The 26,497-nt window shown below is 50.1% G+C and overlaps 1 protein-coding gene across 14 annotated transcripts in view; it reads right to left on the bottom strand.

Moving 5' to 3' along the window:
* Positions 1-546: 546 nt before the first annotated feature.
* The window catches only part of LOC144610619 (adhesion G protein-coupled receptor L1-like), a 455,971-nt gene continuing 430,020 nt past the window's right edge, over positions 547-26,497 (bottom strand). For 8 of the 14 annotated variants that reach the window (XM_078429454.1, XM_078429460.1, XM_078429456.1 and 5 more), the window contains 7 exons: positions 24,158-24,326; positions 18,917-19,084; positions 14,596-14,692; positions 11,992-12,120; positions 8,047-8,064; positions 6,050-6,774; positions 547-5,471 (listed from right to left, as the gene is read on the bottom strand). In XM_078429454.1, the coding sequence (XP_078285580.1) occupies positions 5,238-5,471; positions 6,050-6,774; positions 8,047-8,064; positions 11,992-12,120; positions 14,596-14,692; positions 18,917-19,084; positions 24,158-24,326 (1,540 nt within the window). In that variant the 3' untranslated portion in view covers positions 547-5,237. Of the gene's footprint in view, positions 5,472-6,034; positions 6,775-8,046; positions 8,065-11,991; positions 12,121-14,595; positions 14,693-18,916; positions 19,085-24,157; positions 24,327-26,497 lie in introns of those variants that run through there. The other 6 variants (XM_078429459.1, XM_078429462.1, XM_078429464.1 and 3 more) reach the window with 2 other exon arrangements.

Here is a 26,497-nt window from a genome sequence, read left to right as displayed (position 1 = left end):
CCACCCAGTTCTGACTAAAGATTTTGTACTTGAAACATTAACTCAGTCTCTCTCTCTCCACAGATGTTATCCATTTTGTTGAGTATTTAGCACCATTCTGTTTTCATTGCAGATATTCAGCTTGTGCAGTTTTTTGATATTCAATGAATAAATAACACTGAAAGTTTGCCTGCAATTTGCTAATTTCTCTCAGTAATTCCACTTGGTTGCTTGAATTTATAAGACTTAAGACATAGGAGCAGAATTAGGCCATTCGGCCCATCGAGTCTGCTCCACCATTCAACCATGGCTGATCTATCTCTCCCTCCTAACCCCATTCTCCTGCCTTCTCCCCATAACCCCTGACACCCGCACTAATCAAGAATCTGTCGATCTCCGCTCTAAAAATACCCAACGTCTTGGCCACCACAGCCAGCTGTGGCAATGGATTCCACAGATTCACCACCCTCTGGCTAAAGATATCCCTCCATGACACTAGAAACACCTGTGATTGAAGAAAGATTTTAATTAAAAAAAATAAGGTTGATTCAGAAACAGCTAGTTCCAATTTTTTTTTTAATGAAAGTTGTACAATTGTAATGAGAGGGTTACCCTGGAATGAGTCACACTCAGGTACCAGGTCTGACACTCCAAATATAACACATCCTGACACAGAGACTAGAGAGTAAGTGCCTCGCGGATTAATTACATAGCCCACCCACCACCGGGGGGGCGGGGGACACTTTATTTCAAGCCCAAAGTTCTACGGTGAACAGACTGGGACAGATGAAACCAGGGGGAATGTACAGTGGACTTGTGGTGAAGCTGCAAGATTTGACAAAGCAGGCAGCAATGGAGAGGGGAAGCAATGGAAGACAGAATCACCGAATGGTACATGGCAGGAAGACCCGTTCTCACTGCGTTGAATCATTTACAAAGTTTACCAACCCCTTCCACTCCCCCTGCTCCTTACCCACAACCCTGCAATTTAAAAACAAATCTTACTTGTCCAATTTTATTTTTGGAAGTTGCTGTTGAATTTTCCGACACCCTTTGAGTTGGTTTGTCAGGTTGCACAACAGGCCACAGTGTGAGAAAGTGTTTCCTGTGTAACCATCTGGTTAGTTACCAATTACTCTGGAGCTGCTATTATAGCCAATTATTCTCTGGCTACGTAGCTTCCCACCAGTAGTCCTGTTTCTCCACTCCCCCCCCACACACCACCTCCCCACACTCCACCAAACCTTAATTAAAGATGGTGCCTTAATTAAGTCTCCCTTCAGCCTTCAGCACGGTGAGTTATTGTGAGGAGAGGGTAAATGGCCATGTTTACGAGGGCAAGAGAAAGGAAGCAGAGGATGAAGTCAGTGTGTAGCACGGGTGGCAACAAGGAGATCACTGATGGAACCCGTAAAGGATACCTGCTCCAATTGTGTGTGTGTGAGTGTGTTTGTGCTATGTATGTATGGTGTGTGTGTGTGTGTGTGCAGTGTGGTATGTGTGTATGTTTGTGACTGTGTGTGTGCAGTGTGGTATGTGTGTATGTTTGTGACTGTGTGTGTAGTGTGTGTGTGCAGTGTGGTATGTGTGTATGTTTGTGACTGTGTGTGTAGTGTGTGTGTGCAGTGTGGTATGTGTGTATGTTTGTGACTGTGTGTGTAGTGTGTGTGTGCAGTGTGGTATGTGTGTATGTTTGTGACTGTGTGTGTGCATGTGTGGTATGTGTGTATGTTTGTGACTGTGTGTGTACGCAGTGTGTATGAGTGTGTGTGTGTGTGCATGTGTGTATGAGTGTGAGTGTGTGTGTGTAGCATGGAAGACTGCCTCACTACAGAGAGGGAGCAATGGCCTCTGCTCGTTCGAGCCGAGCCATTTCAAAGTGGATAAGGGAAAGGCCAGTGGGTGTCGGCAGGTGGAGCAGAGGTGGCCGAGTGTCCATCGGAATGATGGAACAGACTGGAGGGACTGAATGGCCTCTGGGGGGAGGGGGGGGGGGGGGGGAATCGTTTTAGAAGAACGGGTCGTCAGGTCCTGAGTTCAAAAGCAAATGGTTTTAAAGTCTGTGCAAAGGGTGAGGTGGGGAGGAGGAATGGTATTACTTCTGGTCTTCTGTTGTCACCAGGATTCAGGGCTCAACACCCACCCCTTCACTCCCCACGTTCTCCCCACTTTAACACACGTGGGTTACAGGTGCTGATACAGGCGATGGGTGAAGCTCTCTCTCTCTCTCTCTCTCTGGTAAGAGTCTGTGCCCACTCACGCTTGACAACCCAGACACCTTGGAGCAGTGCCGAGCTGACAGAGGCAGGTTCACCCCTCTCCTTCCCCCACCACCCACCCCACCCCCAAAATTGCATCTTATGTCTGATCAAACATGGTAATTACCAGACTGTAGTCACATATACAACAACCAATATTTCCATTTTATATATTATTCTGTAGAATACATAATAAATAAACAGAAAATATATTAACCAGCTCATTGTCATTAGACTGTCATTCTTTTCAATCACATTCAATATACATTAAATGCAATATATAGTATAAAAAATCGATTCTAAGTCAATATTTCAAATATTGCCTGGCCCTTTGTTATCTTACTTCATATTAAGTTGAGAATTAAAAGTATATAGAATCATTTAAATGAAGGGTTTGCCACTTCTGCTTTTGTTTCGTTAAGACCCTGTTAGTCAGCAAGCTTGCTTTTATCCTTCATCATTGCATTGGTGTGGGAGCTCGGGGCTGTGAGATGGTTTCCCCTTCTCGTGAACTGAAGATGGGTTCAGCTCAGCGCGGGATTGCTCTGCAGATGATACCTCTGCCTCCGGGTCACTGGAGGCTGCCGTTCACGCCACTGTGTCCCAGCCGGACAAACATGGACCAAGGTAGGTAGGTGGTTAGTCTGCAGCCTGGTTAGTCACAGCTCTCCAGGTAGTACCCACTCAAGTACCAGCGCTCTCCCACGCCTTTACTGGTCGAGGTGGAATACAGGAGCAGGGAGGTCAAGCTAAAGTGCGGCACGGTGGCGCAGCGGTAGAGTTGCTGCCTCGCGGTGCCAGAGACCCAGGTTCGATCCTGACTACAGGCACTGTCTGTGTATGTTTGGAATTTGTACGTTCTTCCTGTGACCACGTGGGTTTTTTTCCAAATGCCACGGTTTCCCCCCACATCCCAAAGACGTGCCGGTTTGTAGGTTAATTGGCTTCTGTAAATTGTCCCTGATCTGACGGGTAGGACTTGTGTACGGGGTGATGGATGGTTGGCACGGACTCAGTGGGCCGAAGGGCCTGATTCCACGCTGTATCTCTAAAAACTAATGAAGTAAAAAAATTGCGCGTCGGGTCACGGGTGGAGTGACACGTGGAGTACTGCTTACCACTTTGCAGGAATGGTGTGACCACAATGCAGAGCAGAGGTGGGGATGTTACCTGGAGAGGAAGATTACCATCATGAAGGCCACTCTCTGGGGTCCTACACCTGAGGTACAACACTGGTCAGGGAGGTGTTGGGTTGCCAACTGTCCCGTATTAGCCGAGAGATCCTGTATTTTGGGCTAAATTGGTTTGTCCCGTATGAGACTGCCCTTGTCCCGTATTAGGCCCGGGGGGGGGGGTGATGTAGGCCCAGACACTGAAGACCCGGACACTGTAGGTCCGGACAGTGTAGGCCCGGACAGTGTAGGCCCGGACACTGTAGGCCCGGACACTGTAGGCCCGGACACTGAAGACCCGGACACTGTAGGTCCGGACAGTGTAGGCCCGGACACTGTAGGCCCGGACACTGTAGGCCCGGACACTGTAGGCCCGGACACTGTAGGCCCGGACACTGTAGGCCCGGACACTGTAGGCCCGGACACTGTAGGCCCGGACACTGAAGGTCCGGGGGCCACTGTAGGCCCAGATAGTGTAGGTCCGGACAATATAGGCCCGAGGGCCACTGTAGGCCCGGACAGTGTAGGCTAACGGAGTGTGTTCGCCGATCGGAGGTTGCGTGGCAACCCACCTCCCGGCCCGGGCGGCCGCCATTGGTGGGGCGGGAGCACGTGGCCGCTGGCTGGGTGAGGTCACGTGGGGCGCGGGGCGGTGACGTCACCTTTTGTCCCTTATTTGGGAGTGGCAAAGTTGGTGACCCTTTTGGTCAGAGAGGTGCTACTCTAATGCTCTGGGGATTCCGTGCCACATTACTGACCAGGGACACCCTGGGGTTCCACACCTGAGGTACAACCCTGACCAGGGAACCCATCTCAAGCCCCAACCACCAGCCAATGCCAGCGTCTGATTTCCACACCCCTCGATGAAGGAAGTAAGCTTGGGTTGAATTGGCTGCCCGTTCCAGAAGGGTTGATGCTATGCACTCTTGCAACTATGTCAGACCGATTGAAAGTGCTGTTAACAGGCTGTGTGTGACACCCTGTGTCTAAAGCTTATATTGGCAATTTTTTTTTCTATTTTTGTTTGTTAAACACACACACACACCATTTGTAAAAGTCCCTCCTTTCCAAAGAGGGCAAAAGGCAACTTCTGAAGACGGAAGTCTAGTCTGCCTCCTTCTATATACTCGGGGGGACATGACGAGATTATAAAAGATTTTGTGCTCTGAGAACTCAAAAGGTTTAAGAGGACATTAAACATTTTGTGTATAATTGGTTTTTTCCCTTTCTTGTAAAATTACACAGATTACCGATGGCCCAACAACCACAAGAAGGAATGGGCTCCACCAATCGTCATGGGCTCCACCAATCGTCATGGGCTAGTTTGAAGTCCAGGTCCAGTGTGTCTCCTCTCTGGGACAGAGGTCCAGGTCGATCACGACCCCCTTGTGGACGGCCAGCCCGCCCGCCTGCTGTTGTTGACGTTGTTGTGACCCGGGCATCAGGAGGGGGGCCACAAATGTTTCCGTCAGCCAGCGAGTGGCACGTACGCAGAGAGGGGGCTGGGGAGGGAAATAATCCAAACTTAAACCAGTAAACGGACGGGAACTGAAACGTGGCTTCTCGCACGGAAATTTGTTTGTTTGTTGTTTTCTCTCTCTATTTACATCGTCTGTTGAGCTTCAGTGGGAGCGGTGGTTGGACCCTTGTCTTCTGCCGCTGTAGATGTTGGACGGGAGGTGTGTTTGCAGCCGTGGTCCCCACCCTCGGCCACCCCAGAACCTCTGGGCGCGCAGGGCGGGGGGGGGGAGAGGGAGGTGGGTGGTCGGTGGGGTAGGGCGGGAGTGTATGACAGGCCACACAATGCTGCCAGGTCGAGTCGAGACCATTATCCTTGCAACCCCACGAGGTTCCTTCTCGTTCTGCCCACCCTCCTCTGCTCAGTGGCTGCGCGGAGTGGGGACGGGAGGTCCAGTAAGGTGGTGGCATTGCCGGCGGTACGGGCTCCGGTGTCCTGCAGGCGGAGGGACATCCAGGGCGGCTGCTGTACGGCGAAAGGCCCTTCGCACGTGGTGCCTGCGTGCTGGTCGGCGGGGGGCAGTCGTAGCTGCGGTCCGAGCCTCTGTTGGTGCAGGATGGAGAGAATTAATCACTCAAGACTCCAACCATCCCGCACATGTCAATAGACAACTCCCGCCCTTCCTGGTTACAGCCGCGGTCACTTCTTCCTCTTCCCAACTGCTGCTCCACTCTGTGGGAGTTGGGAAGCCAAGAGGTGTCTTCAGCTTCAGCATCGATCCTTCCTAGTCACGCCAAGGTATTCTGATCGTAGGGTCAGGCGGGTGGTCTGTGTAGGCAGGGTCACACTTCACCCCACCCCTCCCCACCCCTTCACACCCCGACTGTCAAGGTGTTGGACTCTCGGACCCCCTTTGGTGGAACCGGGGAATGTCCCAGTGTGCCAAGTTCCACCTGAGGTTGGGAGAAGTTGGCTGGAGGTAGTAGTTTATCTAACTGATGTTCTCGAGGGGTTATACATCCAAAAAAACAACTAAGTCAAACCAGCAGCCGCGTTCCAACTAGGTTGGCGCACTGTACAAATCGCAGCCCTCTGTCCCCCTCAGAACTATACGGGCAACCCCTCTACCCAGTCCTTGCATCGCCCCCACCCGCCCGCTTTTCATTTCAGAGACTGGTTACCAGTTGCATCTGTCCGTCGGCCTCGGGCATCGAACCGTCCACATCCACCGACACCACATAGCCATCGTTGCTCCCTCTCCTGGACTGGTAGTAGGCTTGCAGCTGGCTCCTGAAGACCAGGTTGGGCCTGGAGCTGTAGTACACCTCGTCGTTGCCTTGGGAGTGGGGTACGGTCTCGCCCATCACCTCTGGGCTGCTGTCGGGGTAAGAGGAGTCTCTGAGGTTGGTCATGCTGGTGTAGAGTGAGTCTCTGTTTGGGGACTGGAGCTGTCCGTCTAGGTCGTCTGTGATCTCCGCTGTGTAGCCCTCCGAGTCTTCCAGCTCTGGGTCGCTGTGATAGAGCAGGGACTGGGCGCGCTGCAGGAGCAGGGGCTCCTCCAGCGCCTTGTACATCAGTTCGATATCGATGTTGTCCTCCTGGTTGAGCGAGGGGGCGTCTGGGACGATGGCGTCGTCCTCGCTGCTGGTCGCTCCTCCGCCACCACTGACCGGAGCTCCCTGCTCCCCGGGTAAGGTCTTGCTGCCTGGCCTCAGGTTGTTGTGGACCAGCTCGGAGATGATCATCTTCTCGAAGGCGGCGTCACTGAGGTTACGGCGGCAGTCGGCGAGGGGGGTGCCGTCCGTGACAAAGTCGGTGTTTCTGAACGAGTAACTGTTGTTGAAGTTGCCGTTCAATGGCAGCGTATCCACGGCACACGGGTCCCTCGTCATGCTGATCGGGTGCTCTGCAAAACAAACACAAACACACCGTCAGCACTTAGCAACGCTGGACCTCAACTCACTGGGGTTTAGAAAGATGAGAGGGGGACCTCATTGAATCTCACAGAATAGTGCATCAGTCACTGAAAGGAAGCATGCAGGTACAGCAGGCAGTGAAGAAAGCCAATGGAATGTTGGCCTTCATAACGAGAGGAGTTGAGTATAGGAGCAAAGAGGTCCTTCTGCAGTTGTACAGGGCCCTAGTGAGACCGCACCTGGAGTACTGTGTGCAGTTTTGGTCTCCAAATTTGAGGAAGGATATTCTTGCTATTGAGGGCGTGCTGCGTAGGTTTACTAGGTTAATTCTCGGAATGGCGGGACTGTCGTATGTTGAAAGACTGGAGCGACTAGGCTTGTATACACTGGAATTTAGAAGGATAATCCCAGCAATGAGTGGGTTAATCTATGATGAGCGTTTGTCAGCACTGGGCCTGTACTTATTCGAGTTTCGAAGGATGAGGGGGGACATCATTGAAACGTACAGAATAATGAAAGGCTTGGATAGAGTGGATGTGGAGAGGATGTTTCCACTAGTGGGAGAGTCTGGGACCAGAGGTCACAGCCTCAGAATTAAAGGACATTCCTTTAGGGAGATGAGGAGGAATTCCTTTAGCTAGAGGGTGGTGAATCTGTGGAATTCATTGCCATAGAAGGTTGTGGAGGCCAAGTCAATGGATATTTTTTAGGCAGAGATTGATAGATTCTTGATTAGTGCGGGGTGTCAGAGGTTATGGGGAGAAGGCAGGAGAATGGGGTTTGGAGGGAGAGGTAGATCAGCCATGATTGAATGGCGGAGTAGACATGATGGGCCAAATGACCTAATTCTGCTCCAAGAACTTATGAACTAATGGCACAACCTCTGATACCAAAGCTGATGTTCAGTTCAGAGCCCAACACACAGAGGCGAGCCAGACTATGGGTGCTGTCTGTACAGAGTGTGTACATTCTCCCCGTGACCTGTGTGGGTTATCTCCGGGTTTGATCCCACACTCCAAAGACATACAGGTTTGTAGGTTAATTGGCCTCTGTAAATTGTCTATTGTTCCTGGTGCGTACAGATCGCTGGGCATTGCAGACTCGGTGGGCCGAAGGGCCTGTTTCCGCGCTGTATCACTAAAATAAATTAACGGGGAGAAATTCTGGAATATTGACGAGCGGCGTTAATGAAAGGGTGTTTAAAGGTTTGAATCCATAACATGAAACATTTACATTCACCAAGGCAACCAAGGCAAGCTTACTTGTCTCTCTGTAGGTTCCTGTGTGGAAGTATGTGGAGGAATAGAGAGAGAGAGAGACAACACAATGAGATAACAAAGTCACATTCAATCAGGCATTAAATCAGAGCTTTAATTGAAAATGTAAATATTTTTTAGCGGGAGGCACAAGTGATAAATGTTAATCATCAACGTGGACAGTTTGAGTGTGAAATCAGCCATCGTTAATTACTAAGCTATCTGTCAATGTCCTGGCTATGTTAGGAACAGAGGTTATTCATAACCAGTGTCAGAAAATAACTGCAGATGCTGGTACAAATCAAAGGTATCTCAAAATGCTGGAGTAACTCAGCAGGTCAGGCAGCATCTAGGAGAGAGGGAATGGGTGACGTTACTGGTTGAGAAGAAGGGTCTCAGTCTGAAGAAGGGTCTCGACCCGAAACGTCACCCATTCCCTCTCTCCTAGATGCTGCCTGACCCGCTGAGTTACTCCAGCATTTTGTGATACCTTATTCATAACCAGGGTTCCCAAACATAGAACAGCACGGGAAACGACCCTTCGGCCCACAATGTCCACATCGAACATGATACAGAGGAAGATTAATCTTCTGTGCCTGCGCCTGATCCATATCCCTCCATTCTCAGCATATCCTTGTGCCTTTCTAATAGCCTCTTAATGCGGTGTCTGTCTTCACCACCACCACCCCTGGCAGTACGTACTGTCACCCACTGCTCACGGTGATAAAACATTACCCCACACATCTCCTTTCACCTTTAGAACGTAGGAACGAGGAACTGCTAGTTAATACAGAAAAGGACACAAAGTGCTGGAGTAACTTGTAGTATAAGAAGATAACTGCAGATGCTGGTACCAAATCGAAGGTATTTATTCACAAAATGCTGGAGTAACTCAGCAGGTCAGGCAGCATCTCGGGAGAGAAGGAATGGGCGACGTTTCGGGTCGAGACCCTTCCTCAGACTGATGTCAGGGGGGCGGGACAAAGGAAGGATATAGGTGGAGACAGGAAGATAGAGGGAGATCTGGGAAGGAGGAGGGGAAGAGAGGGACAGAGGAACTATCTAAAGTTGGAGAAGTCAATGTTCAAAGCTGGAGTAACTTAGCAGGTCAGGCAGAATCTCCAGAGAGATGATGTTTTAGGGTTGAGTCCCTTCCCTAGAGCTTTCCAGGTCGAGATTCCTCTACAGATGATTTGGGGAACGTTCTATTTAGAAGTGCAGCGTAGAAACAGGCCCTAATACTTAGCACTATCCCACACACACTAGGGACAATTTCCAATTTCACCAAAGCCGATTAACCAACAAACCTGCACGTCTTTGGAATGTGGGAGGAAACCAGAGCACTCGGAGAAAACCCACACGGTCACAGGGAGAACGTGCAAACTCCATTCAGACAGCACCCTTAGTCAGGTTTGAATCTGGGTCTCTGGCGTAGTGAGGCAGCAACTCTACCACTCTGTCACCTCGGCCACCCCTGCCCATCTAAAACGTCAACTATCCATGTTCTTGAGAGATGTTGCCTGACCTGCTGAGTTACTCTAGCACTTTCAAGTCAAGTCAAGTTTATTTGTCACATACACATACACGATGTGCAGTGAAATTAAAGTGGCAATGCCTGCAGATTGTGCAAAAAGTTACAATTACAGCATAAAAATTAAAATTAATACAGAAAAAAAAGAGTCCCTGGTGATATAAGAGTTAACAGTCCTGATGGCCTGTGGGAAGAATCTCCGTCTCATCCTCTCCGTTTTCACAGCGTGACAGCGGAGGCGTTTGCCTGACCGTAGCAGCAGGAACAATCCGTTACTGGGGTGGCAGGGGTCCCCCATAATGTTGCTGGCTCTGGATCTGCACCTCCTGATGTATAGGTCCTGCAGGGGGACGAGTGTAGTTCCCATAGTAAGTTCAGCCGAACGCACTACTCTCTGCAGGGCCATCCTGTCCTGGGCAGAGCTGTTCCCAAACCAGATTGAGATGTTTCTGGACAGGATGCTCTCTACAGCCCCAGAGTAGAAGCAATGAAGGATCCTCAGAGTGACACTGAATTTCCTCAGCTGTCTGAGGTGGTAAAGGTGCTTTGTATCATTTTGTCCTTTAAACTTTACCCCTTTCACCTGAAAGCTATGTATGTCCTCTAGTCTTTGACATTTCCGCCTTGGGGAAAAGGTTCTGTGTTCAGGGCAGGTGCACACCATAAGGCTGTACAGTCTCAGCAATCTTATACCCACACAACAAACAAAACACCTTCCCACAATTGTTACTATGTTCTAAAGCTTAAAGGAGATGTGTAGGGCACGGTGGCGCAACGGTAGAGTTGCTGCCCTACAGCGCCGGAGACCCGGGTTCAATCCTGACTGTGGGTACTGTCTGTGTGGAGTTTGTACGTTCTCCCCGTGACCAGCGTGGGTTTTCTCCGGGTGCTCCGGTTTCCTCCCACACTCCAAAGACGTGCGGGTTTGTAGGTTGATTGGCTTGGTGTATGTGTAAATAGTCCCTAGTGTGCGTGGGATAGTGTTAGTGGGCGGGGATCGCTGGTCGGTGTGGACTTGGTGGGTTGAAGAGCCTATTTCGGCGCTGTATTTCTAAACTAAACTAAATTAAAGAGATCATTTCTTTATATGGGTATGGGGAGAAGGCAGGAACGGGGTACTGATTGAGAATGATCAGCCATGATCACATTGAATGGCGGTGCTAGCTCGAAGAGCCGAATGGCCTCCTCCTGCACCTATTGTCTATTGTCTATAAGGCTACTTGGATCTCTCGTCTGTAATTGAAACCTCCGGTTCGTTCCTAATTTCACAACCCCAGTGTTTCATGTACACTACAGTGTGATGAAGGGCAGTCAATTTATGCACAGGAGGGACTCAAAACAGAGTAATAAAAAGGAACTACTGATGCTGATTTATACCAAAGACAGTCACAAAGTGCTGGAGTAACTGATCGGGTCAGGCAACATCTCTGGAGAACATGTATAGGTGAGGTTTCGAGTCGGAACCCTTCCTCAGACTGAAGTCTGAATCTTCAGTCTGAAGAAAGGTTCCAACCCAAAACGTCACCCATTCCTTCTCTTCATAGATGCTGCCAGATCCACTGAGTTACTCCTGCATTTTGTGTCCATCTTCGGTATAAATCAGAATCTGCAGTTCCTTCCTACACATGGGGTTTGACATAACTTGGCAATCGGTACATTCATTCATCCTTGTAGTTGAGGAGATTCCAGAACCCAGTAGCTGTGGGATCTCAAGACCCATGGTCCCTGCAGTCCCCCCCCCCCACCTCAATGGTTTAGAAACATAGAAAATAGGTGCAGGAGTAGGCCATTCGGCCCTTCGAGCCTGCACCGCCATTCAATATGATCATGGCTGATCATCCAACTTAGTATCCCGTACCTGCCTTCTCTCCATACCCCCTGATCCCTTTAGCCACAAGGGCCACATCTAACTCCCTCTTAAATATAGCCAATGAACTGGCCTCAACTACCTTCTGTGGCAGAGAATTCCACAGATTCACCACTCTCTGTGTGAAAAAATGTTTTCTCATCTCGGTCCTAAAAGACTTCCCCCTTATCCTTAAGCTGTGACCCCTGGTTCTGGACTTCCCCAACATCGGGAACAATCTTCCCGCATCTAGCCTCTCCAACCCCTTAAGAATTTTATATGTTTCTATAAGATCCCCCCTCAGTCTTCTAAATTCCAGAGAGTACAAGCCCAGTCTATCTAGTCTTTCCTCATATGTAAGTCATGCCATCCCAGGGATCAATCTGGTGAACCTTCTCTGTACTCGGAGGTACTAGATTTACAGAGGAATACATTGTCAATGGCCAACTCTAATGACCGGTGTGATTTTGGCGTCATGTTACACCTCAGTGTGACTTCAGTTATACCCTGAATGCTGGCCCTTTGTGGCTGGATGGTTGAGCTGTGGGGAGAGATGAATGTTTTGTTCCCCAACCTGGTGAGCTGAAGACGGTTGGTGAAGGGGCATTGTACCCGACGGATTCTGCCAGCAGCGTGTTGTACGGGCTGGCACCAGAACGTGGCTGCAGAACGGGGTTGGTCAGCAGGTGATTACCCATGGTCCCTGCAGAGGAGCAAAGAGACGAGAAAGGTCACGTTAGAGAGAGAGAGAGAGGAGAGAGCAATGTGGAGGACATAGAATCATAGAGTCATACAGCCAGTCCAATTTGCCCACGCCAGCCAACTTGTCCCATCTACACTAGACCCACCTGCCTGCATTTGGTCCCTATTCAATAGACAATAGACAATAGGTGCAGGAGTAGGCCATTCAGCCCTTCGAGCCAGCACCGCCATTCAATGCGATCATGGCTGATCACTCTCAATCAGTACCCCGTTCCTGCCTTCTCCCTATACCCCCTCACTCCGCTATCCTTAAGAGCTCTATCCAGCTCTCTCTTGAAAGCATCCAACGAACTGGCCTCCACTGCCTTCTGAGGCAGAGAATTCCACACCTTCACCACTCTCTGACTAATCTATTCCTCCAAACCTGTCCTATCCATGTACCTGTCTAATTATTCCATAAACATTGGGATAGTCCCAGCCTCAATTAACTCCTCTGGCAGCTAGTTCCATACACCCACCACCCTTTGTGTGAAAAAGATACCCCTCCCATTCCTATTAAATCTTCCCCCTTCACCTTGAACCCATGTCCTCTGGTCCTCGATTCATCTACTCTGGGCAAGAGACTGTACATAGAAACATAGAAAATAGGTGCAGGAGTAGGCCATTCGGCCCTTCGAGCCTGCATCGCCATTCAATATGATCATGGCTGATCATTCAGCTCAGTAGCCTGTACCTGCCTTCTCTCCATACCCCCTGATTCCTTTAGCAAAAAGGGCCACATCTAACTCCCTCTTAAATATAGCCAATGAACTGGCCTCAACTACCTTCTGTGGCAGAGAATTCCACAGACTCACCACTCTCTGTGCGAAGAAATGTTTTCTCATCTCGGTCCTAAAAGACTTCCCCCTTATCCTTAAGCTGTGACCCCTGGTTCTGGACTCCCCCAACATCGGGAACAATCTTCCCGCATCTAGCCTCTCCAACCCCTTAAGAATTTTATATGTTTCTATAAGATCCCCCCTCAGTCTTCTAAATTCCAGCGAGTACAAGCCCAGTCTATCTAGTCTTTCCTCATATGTAAGTCCCGCCATCCCAGGGATCAATCTGGTGAACCTTCTCTGTACTCCCTCTAAGGCAAGAACGTCTTTCCTCAGGTTAGGAGACCAAAACTGCACACAATACTCCAGGTGCGGTCTCACCAAGGCCCTGTACAACTGCAGCAGAACCTCCCTGCTCCTATACTCAAATCCTCTTGCTATGAATGCCAACATACCATTCGCTTTCTTCACTGCCTGCTGCACCTGCATGCTTGCTTTCAATGACTGGTGCACCATGACACCCAGGTCACGTTGCATCTCCCCTTCTCCCAATCGGTCACCATTCAGGTAATACTCTGCTTTCCTGTTCTTGCCGCCAAAGTGGATAACCTCACATTTATCCACATTATATTGCATCTGCCATGCATTTGCCCACTCGCCTAATCTATCCAAGTCACTCTGCAGCCTCCTAGCATCCTCCTCGCAGCTAACACTGCCCCCCAGCTTCGTGTCATCCGCAAACTTAGAGATGTTGCATTCAATTCCCTCGTCCAAATCATTAATATACACTGTAAATAACTGGGGTCCCAGCACTGAGCCTTGTGGTACCCCACTAGTCACTGCCCGCCATTCCGAAAAGGACCCGTTTATTCCTACTCTTTGCTTCCTGTCCGCCAACCAATCTGTTCCTCTCACGATTTTGTACGCCTCTGTAAAATCACCCCTCATCCTCCTGCACTCCAAGGAATATTCCCAGCCTACTCAACCTCTCCCTATCCTTGTAAATGTTCTCTGTACATGTTGTAAAGAAAGGAGGGAGTGAGGCTGGGTATATTGACCCGCTGAGTTACTCCAGCATTTTGTGTCTATCTTTAAACTAAACCAAACCAAACCAAGTTAAACCAAAACAAACCAAATCAAACTAAACTAAACATATCTAATCTAGTCTATTCTAGTCTAATCTAGTCTAATCTAATCTAGTCTAGTGTAATCTAGTCCAATCTAGTCTAGTCTAGTCTAATCTAATCTAGTCTAACCTGTTCTAATCTAATCTAATCTAATCTAATCTAATCTAATCTAATCTAATCTAATCTAATCTAATCTAATCTAATCTAATCTAATGTAGTCTAATTTAATCTATTGTAGTCTAATCTAATCTAATCTAATCTAGTCATCTAATCTAATCTAATCTAATCTAATCTAATCTAATCTAATCTAATCTAATCTAATCTAATCTAATCTAATCTAACCTAATCTAATCTAATCTAATATAATCGAATCTAGTCTAAACTAATCGAATCTAGTCTAATCTAATCTAATCTAATCTAGTCTAGTCTAGTCTAATCTAGTCTAATCTAGTCTAATCTAATCTAAACCAGACGAGCATGGACCTGAGCTGTGCGACCACCCTTTGGCCCCAGCTCCCGTTGGGTGGTCACCTCGATTGAGGGTGGGGGTGCTGTTGAGGTCCCCGGCCATGAAGGAAGATTCCGACTGCTTGCGAACGGTGTCGTTCCACATTCTCCGGATCCGACTCTGCAAAGCGGAGGTCAGAGTGCGTTAGTGGAACAGTGGGGAGGGTATCGGCAGGGCAGAACACAGCCACAGAGACAAAGGTACCGCCAGTGAACGACCCACTTCACGCAGACTGTGGAGAGATAACATTCACGCAGAACCCCCCCTCCCCCTCCCTCCACCTTCCATGAACTCCTCAGATGACCAATAACACAGGCGGGAAGAGGAGCAAAACCCCCCAGACCAGGATGAGGTGTCATATCTCCCACTGTCTTCCTGTCTCCTACTACATCCTACCTTGTCCCACCCCATCCCCTGACATCAGTCTGAAGAAGGGTCTTGTCGTGAAACGTCACCCATTCCTTCTCTCCAGAGATGCTGCCTGACCCGCTGAGTTACCCCAGCATCTTGTGATACCTCATCTAATAAAGGTGTAGACTATTTTCTAAATGGGGTGAGAATCCAGAAATCGCAGGACTTGGGAGTGGTGTTGCAGGATTCCCAAAAAGTTAATCTGCAAGTCGAATCGGTAGCAAGGAAGGCAAACTCAATGCTAATATTTATTTCAAAAGGATGAGAATACAAAAACAGGGATGTAATGCTGAGGCTCTATAAAGCTCTGGTCAGACCACATGTGGAGTATTGTGAGCTGTGTTTGGCCCCATATCTGAGGAAGGATGTGCTGGCACCGGAGAGGGTCCAGAGGAGGTTTACGAGAATGATCCCAAGAATGAGTGGGTTAACCTCTCATTGAAACTTACCGAATAGTGAAAGGCTTGGATAGAGTGGATGTGGAGAGGATGTTTCCACTGGTGGGAGAGTCTAGGACCAGAGGTCACAGCATCAGAATTAAAGGATGTTCATTTAGGAAGGAGATAAGATTATTAAGGGGTTGGACACGTTAGAGGCAGGAAACATGTTCCCAATGTTGGGGGAGTCCAGAACAAGGGGCCACAGTTTAAGAATAAGGGGTAGGCCATTTAGAACTGAGATGAGGAAAAACTTTTTCAGTCAGAGAGTTGTGAATCTGTGGAATTCTCTGCCTCAGAAGGCAGTAGAGGCCAATTCTCTGAATGCATTCAAGAGAGAGCTGGATAGAGCTCTTAAGGATAGCGGAGTCAGGGGGTATGGGGAGAAGGCAGGAACGGGGTACTGATTGAGAATGATCAGCCATGATCACATTGAATGGCGGTGCTGGCTCGAAGGGCTGAATGACCTCCTCCTGCACCTATTGTCTATTGAGATGAGGAGGAATTTCTTTAGTCAGAGGGTGGTGAATCTGTGGAATTCTTTGCCACAAAAGGCTGTGAAGGCCAAGTCAGTGGATATTTTGAAGACAGAGATAGATAGATTCTTGATTGGTACGGGTGCAAGATTTTTTACACAGAGAGTAGTGGTTTAATTTTAGTTTTAGAGATGCAGCGCGGAAACAGATGCTTGGGCCCATCGAGTCCACGCCACCCAGCGATACCCTTGTACATTAACACTATCCTACGCACGAGGGGCAATTTATAATTTACAGAAGCCAATTAACCTACAAACCTGCACGTCTTTGGTGTGTGGGAGGAATCCGGAGCACCCGGAGAAAACCCACGCAGGTCACAGGGAAACGTACAAACTCCGTACAGACAGCAGCAGTAGTCAGGATCGAACCTGGGTCTCTGGCGCTGTACGGCAGCAACTCTACCACTGCGCCACCGTGCTGACCCGAGTGGGAGCCAGAAGTGGCGGTGGAGGCCCATATGAGGGTGGTGTTCAAGAGGCCTTTAGATAAGCACATGGAAGAGCAAGGGGATGGAGTGATATAGATGATGTACAGGCAGATAAGAACAGTGTGTCCAGTTCAGACATTGTGGACTGAACTGTTACTGTGCTCTACTCTGCCATGTTCTATGCTCAACACCTATGAGTGACTATGCAACTTGGGATGGACACTTGCGTCTCTGAGGCGGGATATTCTGGAGTCATTGAGTGATGCAGTCATGGAGTGATACAGTGTGGAAACAGGCCCTTCGGCCCAACTTGCCCACACCGACCAACATGTCCCAACTACACTAGTCCCACCTGCCTGCATTCGGCCCAAATCCCTCCAAACCTGTCCTATCCAGGTTCCATGTCGGGGGGCAATGGGCCCGCGGTTATAAAGACCCCAGCAAGATATGTGGAACAAGCAGAGAGCGGGGAGCAGGGCCGGAGAGGGAGTAGTACGGCAGAAGCTTGGAGAGGGGGGAAACAGGGACAAGACATACCACACGGTTTCTCAGACAATGGCTCCGGGCGATGGTTTAACAAGAAAGCCCAGCTGGTTAGAGAGCGTCTCCAGAACTCTAATTGTCACCTTCCTCTCAGGCCACAACCAACCATTGTCCATTTCCTTGATCAACATCTGCTTTGATCTGTCGGTTTCACACCTTACACGCTCTTCGCACACTTGCCTAACTCTAGTCTCCCTCTCCTCTGACTCTCAATCTGAAGAAGGGTCTCGACCCAAAACGTCACCCATTCCTTCTCTCCAGAGATGCTGCCTGTCCCCCTGAGTTACTCCAGCATTTTGTGTCTGTCTTCTAGTTGGCCTAGGCATCAAAACCATGTAGAGCCTCCCATCGCCCCAGCTCTCAAACTCCAAGCCTTAACCCGGGAGAGGAATCACACACTGGGAGTTCCTTCAAGAAACAGCCTGGAAACAGAGGGACGCACAAGGAGGAAGAGGGCTGAACTCTGCATCTAACAACAGGCCCAATGTTGCACCATCCACCCGGTTACAGGCCCAGGATTGCTCCATGCACCCGGTCACGGCCCAGGCCGCACCCGACAACCAATTACAGGCCCGAAATTGCCCTATGCAGCCTGTGCTCCATATATCCAGTTACAGACCCAAGGCTGTATCTTGTAGTGTTGACCAGACCTGGTGGGTTTAAAGCGTGAGGGTGTGTGGTTCCCAGAGAAGAGGGAAGCTCCCAATGCCAATATATAACGGGTCTGTGAGTGACAGGGTTCATCTCTCCCCTGGGTAGTGTTGCCAACTGTCCCATATTAGCCGGGACATCCCGTATATTGGGCTAAATTGGTTTGTCCCGTGCGGGACGGCCCTAGGCCCGGACACTGTAGGCCCAGAGACTGTAGGCCCGGACAGTGTATGCCCAGACACTGTGGGCCCGGACACTGTAGGCCCGGACACTGTAGGCCCGGACACTGTAGGCCCGAACACTGTAGCCCGGGGGCCATTGTGGTCCCGGACACTGTAGGCCCGGATGCTGTAGGCCCAACAGTGCAGTCCCGGACAGTGTAGTCCCGGACAGTGTAGGCCCGGATGCTGTAGGCCCAGACAGTGTAGGCCCGGACACTGTCTGCCCGGATGCTGTAGGCCCGGAGTGTAGGTCCAGACAGTGTAGGTCTGGAGGCCCGGGCGCTGCCTAACGGAGGTTGCGTAGCAACCCGCCTCCCGGCCCGGGCGGCCGCCATTGGTGGAGCGGGAGCACGTGGCCGCTGGCTGGGTGAGGTCACGTGGGGCGCGGGGCGGTGACGTCACCTTGTCCCTTATTTGGGAGTGAGATAGTTGGCAACCCCCAGTGATAGGGTTCATCTCTCCCCTGGGGGCAGTAGGGCAGGTATCAGGACCGGGGCAGGACTGGAGCAGCCAGGCCAAGCCAAGGAGTGCCCATGGTATTTAGGGTCGGGCGATGGGTAACCATCTACACATAGGAAGGGCAGTGGGGCCGGACATCACTAGGAGACAGTTCTGGCTGAAGATAATCACCAACCAACTGAGGAGAGGTTGCAAGGGGTTAGGCTGAAAGGGCAGGGGCGAGGGTAGACCTGGTCTTGCTTTGCCAGCGATGTACCATCCCACTCCCTCCCTCCCTCCTCCCTCCCTCCAAATTAAATGTTTTTAGTTTTAGTTTAGAGATACAGTGCAGAAACAGCCCACCGAGTCCGCACCGACCAGCGATCCCCACACACTAACACTACCCTACACACACGAGGGGCAAGTTTACAATTACACCAAGCCAATTAACCTACAAATCTGCACGTCTTTGGAGTGTGGGAGGAAACCGGAGCACCCGGAGAAAACCCATGCAGGTCATGGGGAGAACGTACAAACTCCGTACAGACGGCGCCCGTAGTCGGGATGGAACCTGGGGTCTCTGGCGCTGTGAGGCAGCAACTCTATCGCAAAAGACCCGATCGTCTGAGAAAGCGCACAAGTACACAAGTGGACTGGAGAGAACCCTGTCAAACAATGACCTTTTCAGCTATCCTCCTGCTTGTGGCAGCATTCTGTACCTGGGTCCCAGTGTAGTACCGGCTGCTGTTCCGGATGGTGGATGTCTTCAGGTTGCCATGGGAGACCCCGGCTCCGGTGCGGCTGCAGCAGTGAGCGTGCCGCAAGCATTTGCTGTACTCCTTGTGGACCTGTGTGGGGGGGGGGGGGGGGGGGGGGGGGCGGACAACCAGACCAGGAGGCAGAGGTTACAGGGGCACGGCTCGGTAACACCACTGCATCATCGTAAGCTCAGTAGTCATCTTCCTTCATTATCGAAGGTATCACAAAATGCTGGAGTAACTCAGCGGGTCAGGCAACATCTAGGAGAGAGGGAATGGGTGACGTTTCTTCAGTCTGAAAAAGGGTCTCGACCCGAAACGCCACCCATCCATGTTCCCCAGAGATCCTCCCAGATCCGCTGAGTTCATATCATATCATATCATATCATATATATACAGCCGGAAACAGGCCCAGCACTTTGTGTTTTCTATTGTAAACAACCATCTACAGTTTCCTTGTGTCTACTAATCCTGGTTCATTGTTCTCTCTCTCTCTCTCTCTCTCTCTCTCACCTCCAGAATGCTCTTAAAGGGGTTCGTATTATCCATTTGCCAACACCCTTCCTCCCACCCTCTTCTCTTGAAGAGACTACCATGGGAGAATTGGCGCACCTCATGGGCACACTGTCATCATCAGTGGCCACGTGCTCCCGCTCCACCAATGGTACCGCCCGGGCCGGGAGGCGGGTTGCTACGCAACTTCCGTTAGGCAGCGCCCGGGCCTACACTGTCTGGGACTACAACAGCCCCCGGGCTACAGTGTTCGGGCATACACCCATTCCTTCTCTCCCGAGATGCTGCCTGACCCGCTGAGTTACTCCAGCATTTTGTGATACCTTCAATTTGTACCAGCATCTGCAGTTATTTTCCTACATTCCTAACATTATCGTCTCCACTTATCCCAAACTCTCTTCATTAGTTCTAGGAGCAGAATTAGGCCATTCGGCCCATCAAGTCTACTCTGCCATTCAACCATGGCTGATCTATCTCTCCCTCCTAACCCCATTATCCTGCCCTCTCCCCATATCCTCTGACACCCGTACTGATCAAGAATCTGTCTATCTCTCTCTCTAGTGGTGTTCCTCAGAGAACATCACTTGAACCTGTTGCTTGAATTGGAAATGACCAAGCAGCATTCAAAATCCTGGTCACAATGTTCCATGAGAACGATCAAGTCAGACTACAGGAAGGAGATGGAGAAGCTCGTGTCCTGGTGTCAATAGACAATAGTAAATAGGTGCAGGAGGAGGCCATTCGGCCCTTCGAGCCAGCACCGTCATTCAATGTGATCATGGCTGATCATTCTCAATCAGTACCCCGTTCCTGCCTTCTCCCCATACCCCCTGACTCCGCTATCCTTAAGAGCTCTATCGAGCTCTCTCTTGAAGAAGGGTGTCGACCCGAAACATCACCCATCCATTCCTTCTCTCCAGAGATGCCCCCTGTCCCGCTGAGTTACTCCAGCCTTTTGTGTCAACCTTCCCCTCAATGTCGGCGAGACAAAGGAGATAGTGGTCGACTTCATGAAGCAAAGCGGTCGGTACGCATACCCCAGTTTGCATTGATGTGGACCTGGAGAGGCAAATGGACAAGCTTTGAAGCAATGGCCAAGAAAGCACACCAACGCCTGTACTTCCTCAGAAGGTTGCGCAAGTTCAGCAAGTCCCCAACATCTCTCATCAGCTTCACCAGATGCACTGTAGAAAGTATTTTTCGATTTATTCACAAAATGCTGGAGTAACTCAGCAGGTCAGGCAGCATCTCGGGAGAGAAGGAATGGGTGACGTTTCTGGTCGAGACCCTTCCTCAGACTGATGTCGGGGGACGGGACAAAGGAAGGATATAGGTGGAGACAGGAAGATAGAGGGAGATCTGGGAAGGAGGAGGGGAAGAGAGGGACAGAGGAGCTATCTGAAGTTGGAGAAGTCGACGTTCATACCACCGGGCCGCAAACTGCCCAGGCGAAATATGAGGTGCTGCTCCTCCAATTTCCGGCGAGCCTCACTATGGCACTGGAGGAGGCTCATGACAGAGAGGTCAGACTGGGAATGGGAGGGAGAGTTAAAGTGCTGGGCCACCGGGAGATCAGTTGCGTTAATGCGGACCGAGCGCAGGTGTTCAGCGAAGCGATCGCCGAGCCTGCGCTTGGTTTCACCGATATAAATAAGTTGACATCTAGAGCAGCGGATGCAATAGATGAGGTTGGAGGAGGTGCAGGTGAACCTCTGTCTCACCTGGAAAGACTGTTTGGGTCCTTTGATGGAGTTGAGGGGGGAGGTAAAGGGATCGGGATGCATCACAACACGTTCACCAGTGATAATTTCAGATTGGGACCTTTCTTCAGATTGGAGAAGAGGAATCTGAGGAAGGGTTCTGATCGGAAACGCCACCCATCCATGTTTCCCAGAGATGCTCCCAGACCCGCTGAGTTACTCCAGCACTTTGTGTTTTCTATTGTAAACCACCATCTACAGTTTCCTTGTGTCTACTAATGCTGGTTCATTGTTCTCTCTCCCTCTCACCTCCAGAATGACAATAGACAATAGACAATAGGTGCAGGAGTAGGCCATTCAGCCCTTCGAGCCAGCACCGCCATTCAATGCGATCATGGCTGATCACTCTCAATCAGTACCCCGTTCCTGCCTTCTCCCCATACCCTCTCACTCCGCTATCCTTAAGAGCTCTATCCAGCTCTCTCTTGAAAGCATCCAACGAACTGGCCTCCACTGCCTTCTGAGGCAGAGAATTCCACACCTTTATCACTCTCTGACTGAAAAAGTTCTTCCTCATCTCCGTTCTAAATGGCCTACCCCTTATTCTTAAACTGTGGCCCCTTGTTCTGGACTCCCCCAACATTGGGAACATGTTTCCTGCCTCTAATGTGTCCAATCCCCTAATTATCTTATATGTTTCAATAAGATCCCCCCTCATCCTTCTAAATTCCAGTGTATACAAGCCCAATCGCTCCAGCCTTTCAACATATGACAGTCCCGCCATTCCGGGAATTAACCTAGTGAACCTACGCTGCACGCCCTCCATAGCAAGAATATCCTTCCTCAAATTTGGAGACCAAAACTGCACACAGTACTCCAGGTGCGGTCTCACCAGGGCCCGGTACAACTGTAGAAGGACCTCTTTGCTCCTATACTCAACTCCTCTTGTTATGAAGGCCAACATTCCATTGGCTTTCTTCACTGCCTGCTGTACCTGCATGCTTCCTTTCACTGACTGATGCACTAGGACACCCAGATCTCGTTGAACTCCCCCTCCTCCTAACTTGACACCATTCAGATAATAATCTGCCTTTCTATTCTAACTTCCAAAGTGAATAACCTCACACTTATCTACATTAAACTGCATCTGCCATGTATCCGCCCACTCACACAACCTGTCCAAGTCACCCTGCAGCCTTATTGCATCTTCCTCACAATTCACACTACCCCCCAGCTTAGTATCATCTGCAAATTTGCTAATGGTACTTTTAATCCCTTCATCTAAGTCAAAGGGGTTCATATTATCCATTTGCCAACAACCTCCCACTCTCTTCTCTTGAAGAGACTACCATGGGAGAATTGGCGCACCTCATGGGCACACTGACATCATCTTCCTTCGTGCTATGTGAAAATTGTTGTGTTTTAAATCTGAAATTCTTATTTTAGTAACCAACAAAATGAACGGAAATGGGAGAGGGCAGGTCTATGCCATAAATCAGCCACTATCCCCAAAAATGGTGAATTAGGTCAAGAAGGTAAATGACTTCCCGCTCAGATGTTGTGTTGCATTTCCTTATAGAGTCATACTGTACAGAAACAAGCCCTTCAGCCCACCCTGCCCCTGCTGACCAAGATGCCCCACCCACACAAGTCCCATATTTGGCCCATACCCCCCTAAACCTTTCCTATCCATGTAACTGCCCAAATGTCTTTTAAATGTTGCCATGGTTTCTGTCCCAACTACTTCCTCTGGCAGCTCGTTCCATGTACCCACCTTCCCAAGCTGCCCCTTCAGATTCCTTATTAAATCTTTCCCCTCTCACCTGAGACATAGAGGGAGGACATTTGGCCCTTTTGAGTCTTTGTGAGAACTCAGAGCATTTCCGCCGATCCCATTCCTCACCATATCATTCAATAGACAATAGGTGCAGGAGGAGGCCATGTCATTCAATAGACAATAGGTGCAGGAGGAGGCCATGTCATTCAATAGACAATAGACAATAGGTGCAGGAGGAGGCCATATCATTCAATAGACAATAGGTGCAGGAGGAGGCCATATCATTCAATAGACAATAGGTGCAGGAGGAGGCCATATCATTCAATAGACAATAGGTGCAGGAGGAGGCCATATCATTCAATAGACAATAGGTGCAGGAGGAGGCCATGTCATTCAATAGACAATAGGTGCAGGAGGAGGCCATATCATTCAATAGACAATAGGTGCAGGAGGATTCCTCCTCAGAGGCTCAGTAACTCCCCCTATGATTCTTCCACTACCCACCCACACCAGCGATCATTTACAACAGCCAATGAACCGACCGACCTGTGCGTTTTTGGGATGTGGGAGGAAACCGGAGCGCCCGGAGGAAATTCATCGTATGCAGAGTATGCAAACTGCACACAGGTAACACCCGAGGCCAGGATCGAACACACAATACCCTTTGTCCTGTGGTGTAAACTACCCAAGCGAAAGATGAGGTGCTGTTCCTCCAACCTGCGCTGAGCAATTTTGCGTGGGTAGTTTACACCCCAGAGGTGTGAACATTGACCTCTCTAACTTCAGATACCTACAAACCTGTACGTTTTTGGAGTGTAAAACGTACAGGTTTGTAGGTATCAAAAAAGTTAGAGAAGTCAATGTTCCCTGCTTTCCCTCTCTCTCTCCAACCCCTCCCCTTCCCAGTTCTCCCACCAGTCTTCCTGTCTCCGACTACATCCTATCTCTGTCCCGCCCCTCCCCTGACATCAGTCTGAAGAAGGGTCTCGACCCGAAACGTCACCCATTCCTTAAGTCTCCAGAGATGCTGCCTGACCCGCTGAGTTACCCCAGCATTTCGATTTAAACAAGCGTCTGCAGTTCATGTGGCTGCACTGTTTCTCTTCCTGTGACCATCGACATAGAAGCTAGTTCCTGAAAATAACGTTTGAGGGCTGTGAGGAAGCTTCTTACTTTCTTCTGGAGAGCACAGTGAAAAATGAAGATGAACATTCCCTGGAAGGCGTTGAAGGTGGTGAAGAGGTAAGCCATCACCATGGACTCTTCGTTGATGAACATCAGGCCAAATGCCCAGGTGAGGCCCAGCAGGAAAAGCAGAGCGATGGCACCCAGAGCCCAGGACCTGCAACACAGCAAGAGACGGCCGCAGTTAGTTCCCTGCCAGAGAATTACCAGCAACCTTTCCCAGGAGCAGGAGCTGGAGCCACAGGTCAAGAGAAGATAAAAGGACAACTCTAGTGTGCACTGGTAACAATTGCAGTAGGAATGGGCAAACAGAGGTACTCAGACAGAAAATGCTACAAACGTCAATGTGTAGAGCTAGTGACAATTCAGGCCCTGCTCAAAAGGCCCGGCGGTAGAGTTGCTGCCTTACAGCAAATTCAGCGCCGGAGACCCGGGTTCAATCCCAACTATGGGTGCTGTCTGTACGGAGTTTGTACGTTCTCCCCGTGACATGCGTGGGTTTTCTCCGAGATCTTCGGTTTCCTCCCACACTCCAAAGACGTACAGGTTTGTAGGTAAATTGGCTGGGCAAATGTGAAAATTGTCCTCAGTGTGTGTAGGATAGTGTTCGTGTGCGGGGATCGCTGGGCGGCGCGGACTCGGTGGGCCGATGGGCCTGTTTCCGCGCTGTATCGCTAAACTAAACTAAACATAGAAACATAGAAAATAGGTGCAGGAGTAGGCCATTCGGCCCTTCGAGCCTGCACCGCCATTCAATATGATCATGGCTGATCATCCAACTCAGTATCCCGTACCTGCCTTCTCTCCATACCCCCTGATCCCTTTAGCAACAAGGGCCACATCTAACTCCCTCTTAAATGTAGCCAATGAACTGGCCTCAACTACCTTCTGTGGCAGAGAATTCCACAGATTCACCACACTCTTAGTGTAAACTAAACAACACACTCTTCCTACAGTGAGGCCTTGTCAGCCCGTCATCCTTTGTCACTCTGTCAGCTGCCAAGTAATCCCACCAACAGTTCCCATCTTCCCTCCTCATTCTTCCTCCTCTCACAGGTGACCACTCTGTCCACGACTCCCTGGTCCGTTCGTCCGTCCCCCCGCCCTCGAGCACGTCCCACTGCAACAGTGTGAGGGAGTCCCGACACCTCCTTGAGACTTCAGAGCTACAGCGCGGAAACAAACCCATCACCCCACCGAGTCCACGCCGACCAGCGATCACCAGCGTCCATCGACACTAACCTCCGCAACACGGACAATTTACAAGCCGATCAGCGTACAAGGTGTGGGGAGGAAACCGGAGCACCCGGAGAAAACCTACGCTGTCACAGGGAGAACGTACAAACTCAATACAGACAGCACCTGCAGTCAGGATGGAGCCCTGGCACTGTAAGACAGCAACTCTACCGCTGCGCCAATCTGCCGCCATCTCTCGCCACCCTTCAAGGACAGAAAGAGTCCATCTGTGTGAGGCAGGGAATGGTCTCATCGTCCTCATCGAACCTGGCCTATTGCATTAGGTTCTCCTGGTGTTGTCATCTCTACAATGGCAAGACCGAGCACAGACTGATCAGCCAAGGACGGAGCTTTAAAAAAAATTATTATCAAAAAATACTTCATTCAAGAAATAAATAAACACAAAACATGTTCCAGAATCCCCCTCGTTCTCACCTTCCACCCCACCAGCCAGCGGATCCAACATATCATCCGCCAACATTTCCGTCACCTACAACGGGACCCCACCACTGGCCATATCTTCCCATCCCCTCCCCTCTCAGCGTTCCACAGAGACCGTTCCCTCTGTAACTCCCTGGTCCACTCGTCCCTTCCTACCCAAACCACCCCATCCCCGGGCACTTTCCCCTGCAACCGCACGAGATGCAACACCTGTCCCTTTACCTCCCCCCTCAACTCCATCCAAGGACCCAAACAGTCTTTCCAGGTGAGACAATATATATTAAACTGCTCCCCATGTGTTCCTTTCAAAACTCCATCTGACATTCTCGGAGGCTATGCATACATTCAATACTGATATTCAATACACCAATTACACAAAATTACCCCCCACCCTTGCCACTCACGTGGCCCACTGGTGTGGAATCCCTTCCCTCGTTTGAGGGGCGTCTCCACCACACCCTGCCCCCCATGTCCAGCAGCGGAAGGACCCTAGACTGTGGTCCTCCCCCACAGGGCCTTGGCGTTGGCTGCACCAAGCTTCAGTGCGTCCCTCAGCACGTACTCCTGCAGTCTGCAGCGGGCCCAGTCAGCAACATTCCCCGACGGACCGGGAGGTCAACAAAGCTCGGGCAGACCAAAGAGCGTCTTTCA

This window comes from Rhinoraja longicauda, chromosome 37 (genome assembly GCF_053455715.1).
Source record: "Rhinoraja longicauda isolate Sanriku21f chromosome 37, sRhiLon1.1, whole genome shotgun sequence".
Taxonomy (NCBI): Eukaryota; Metazoa; Chordata; class Chondrichthyes; order Rajiformes; family Arhynchobatidae; genus Rhinoraja; species Rhinoraja longicauda.
The sequence above is the reverse complement of the archived record's forward strand: the minus strand, read 5'-3'. Positions and strand labels throughout refer to the sequence as shown.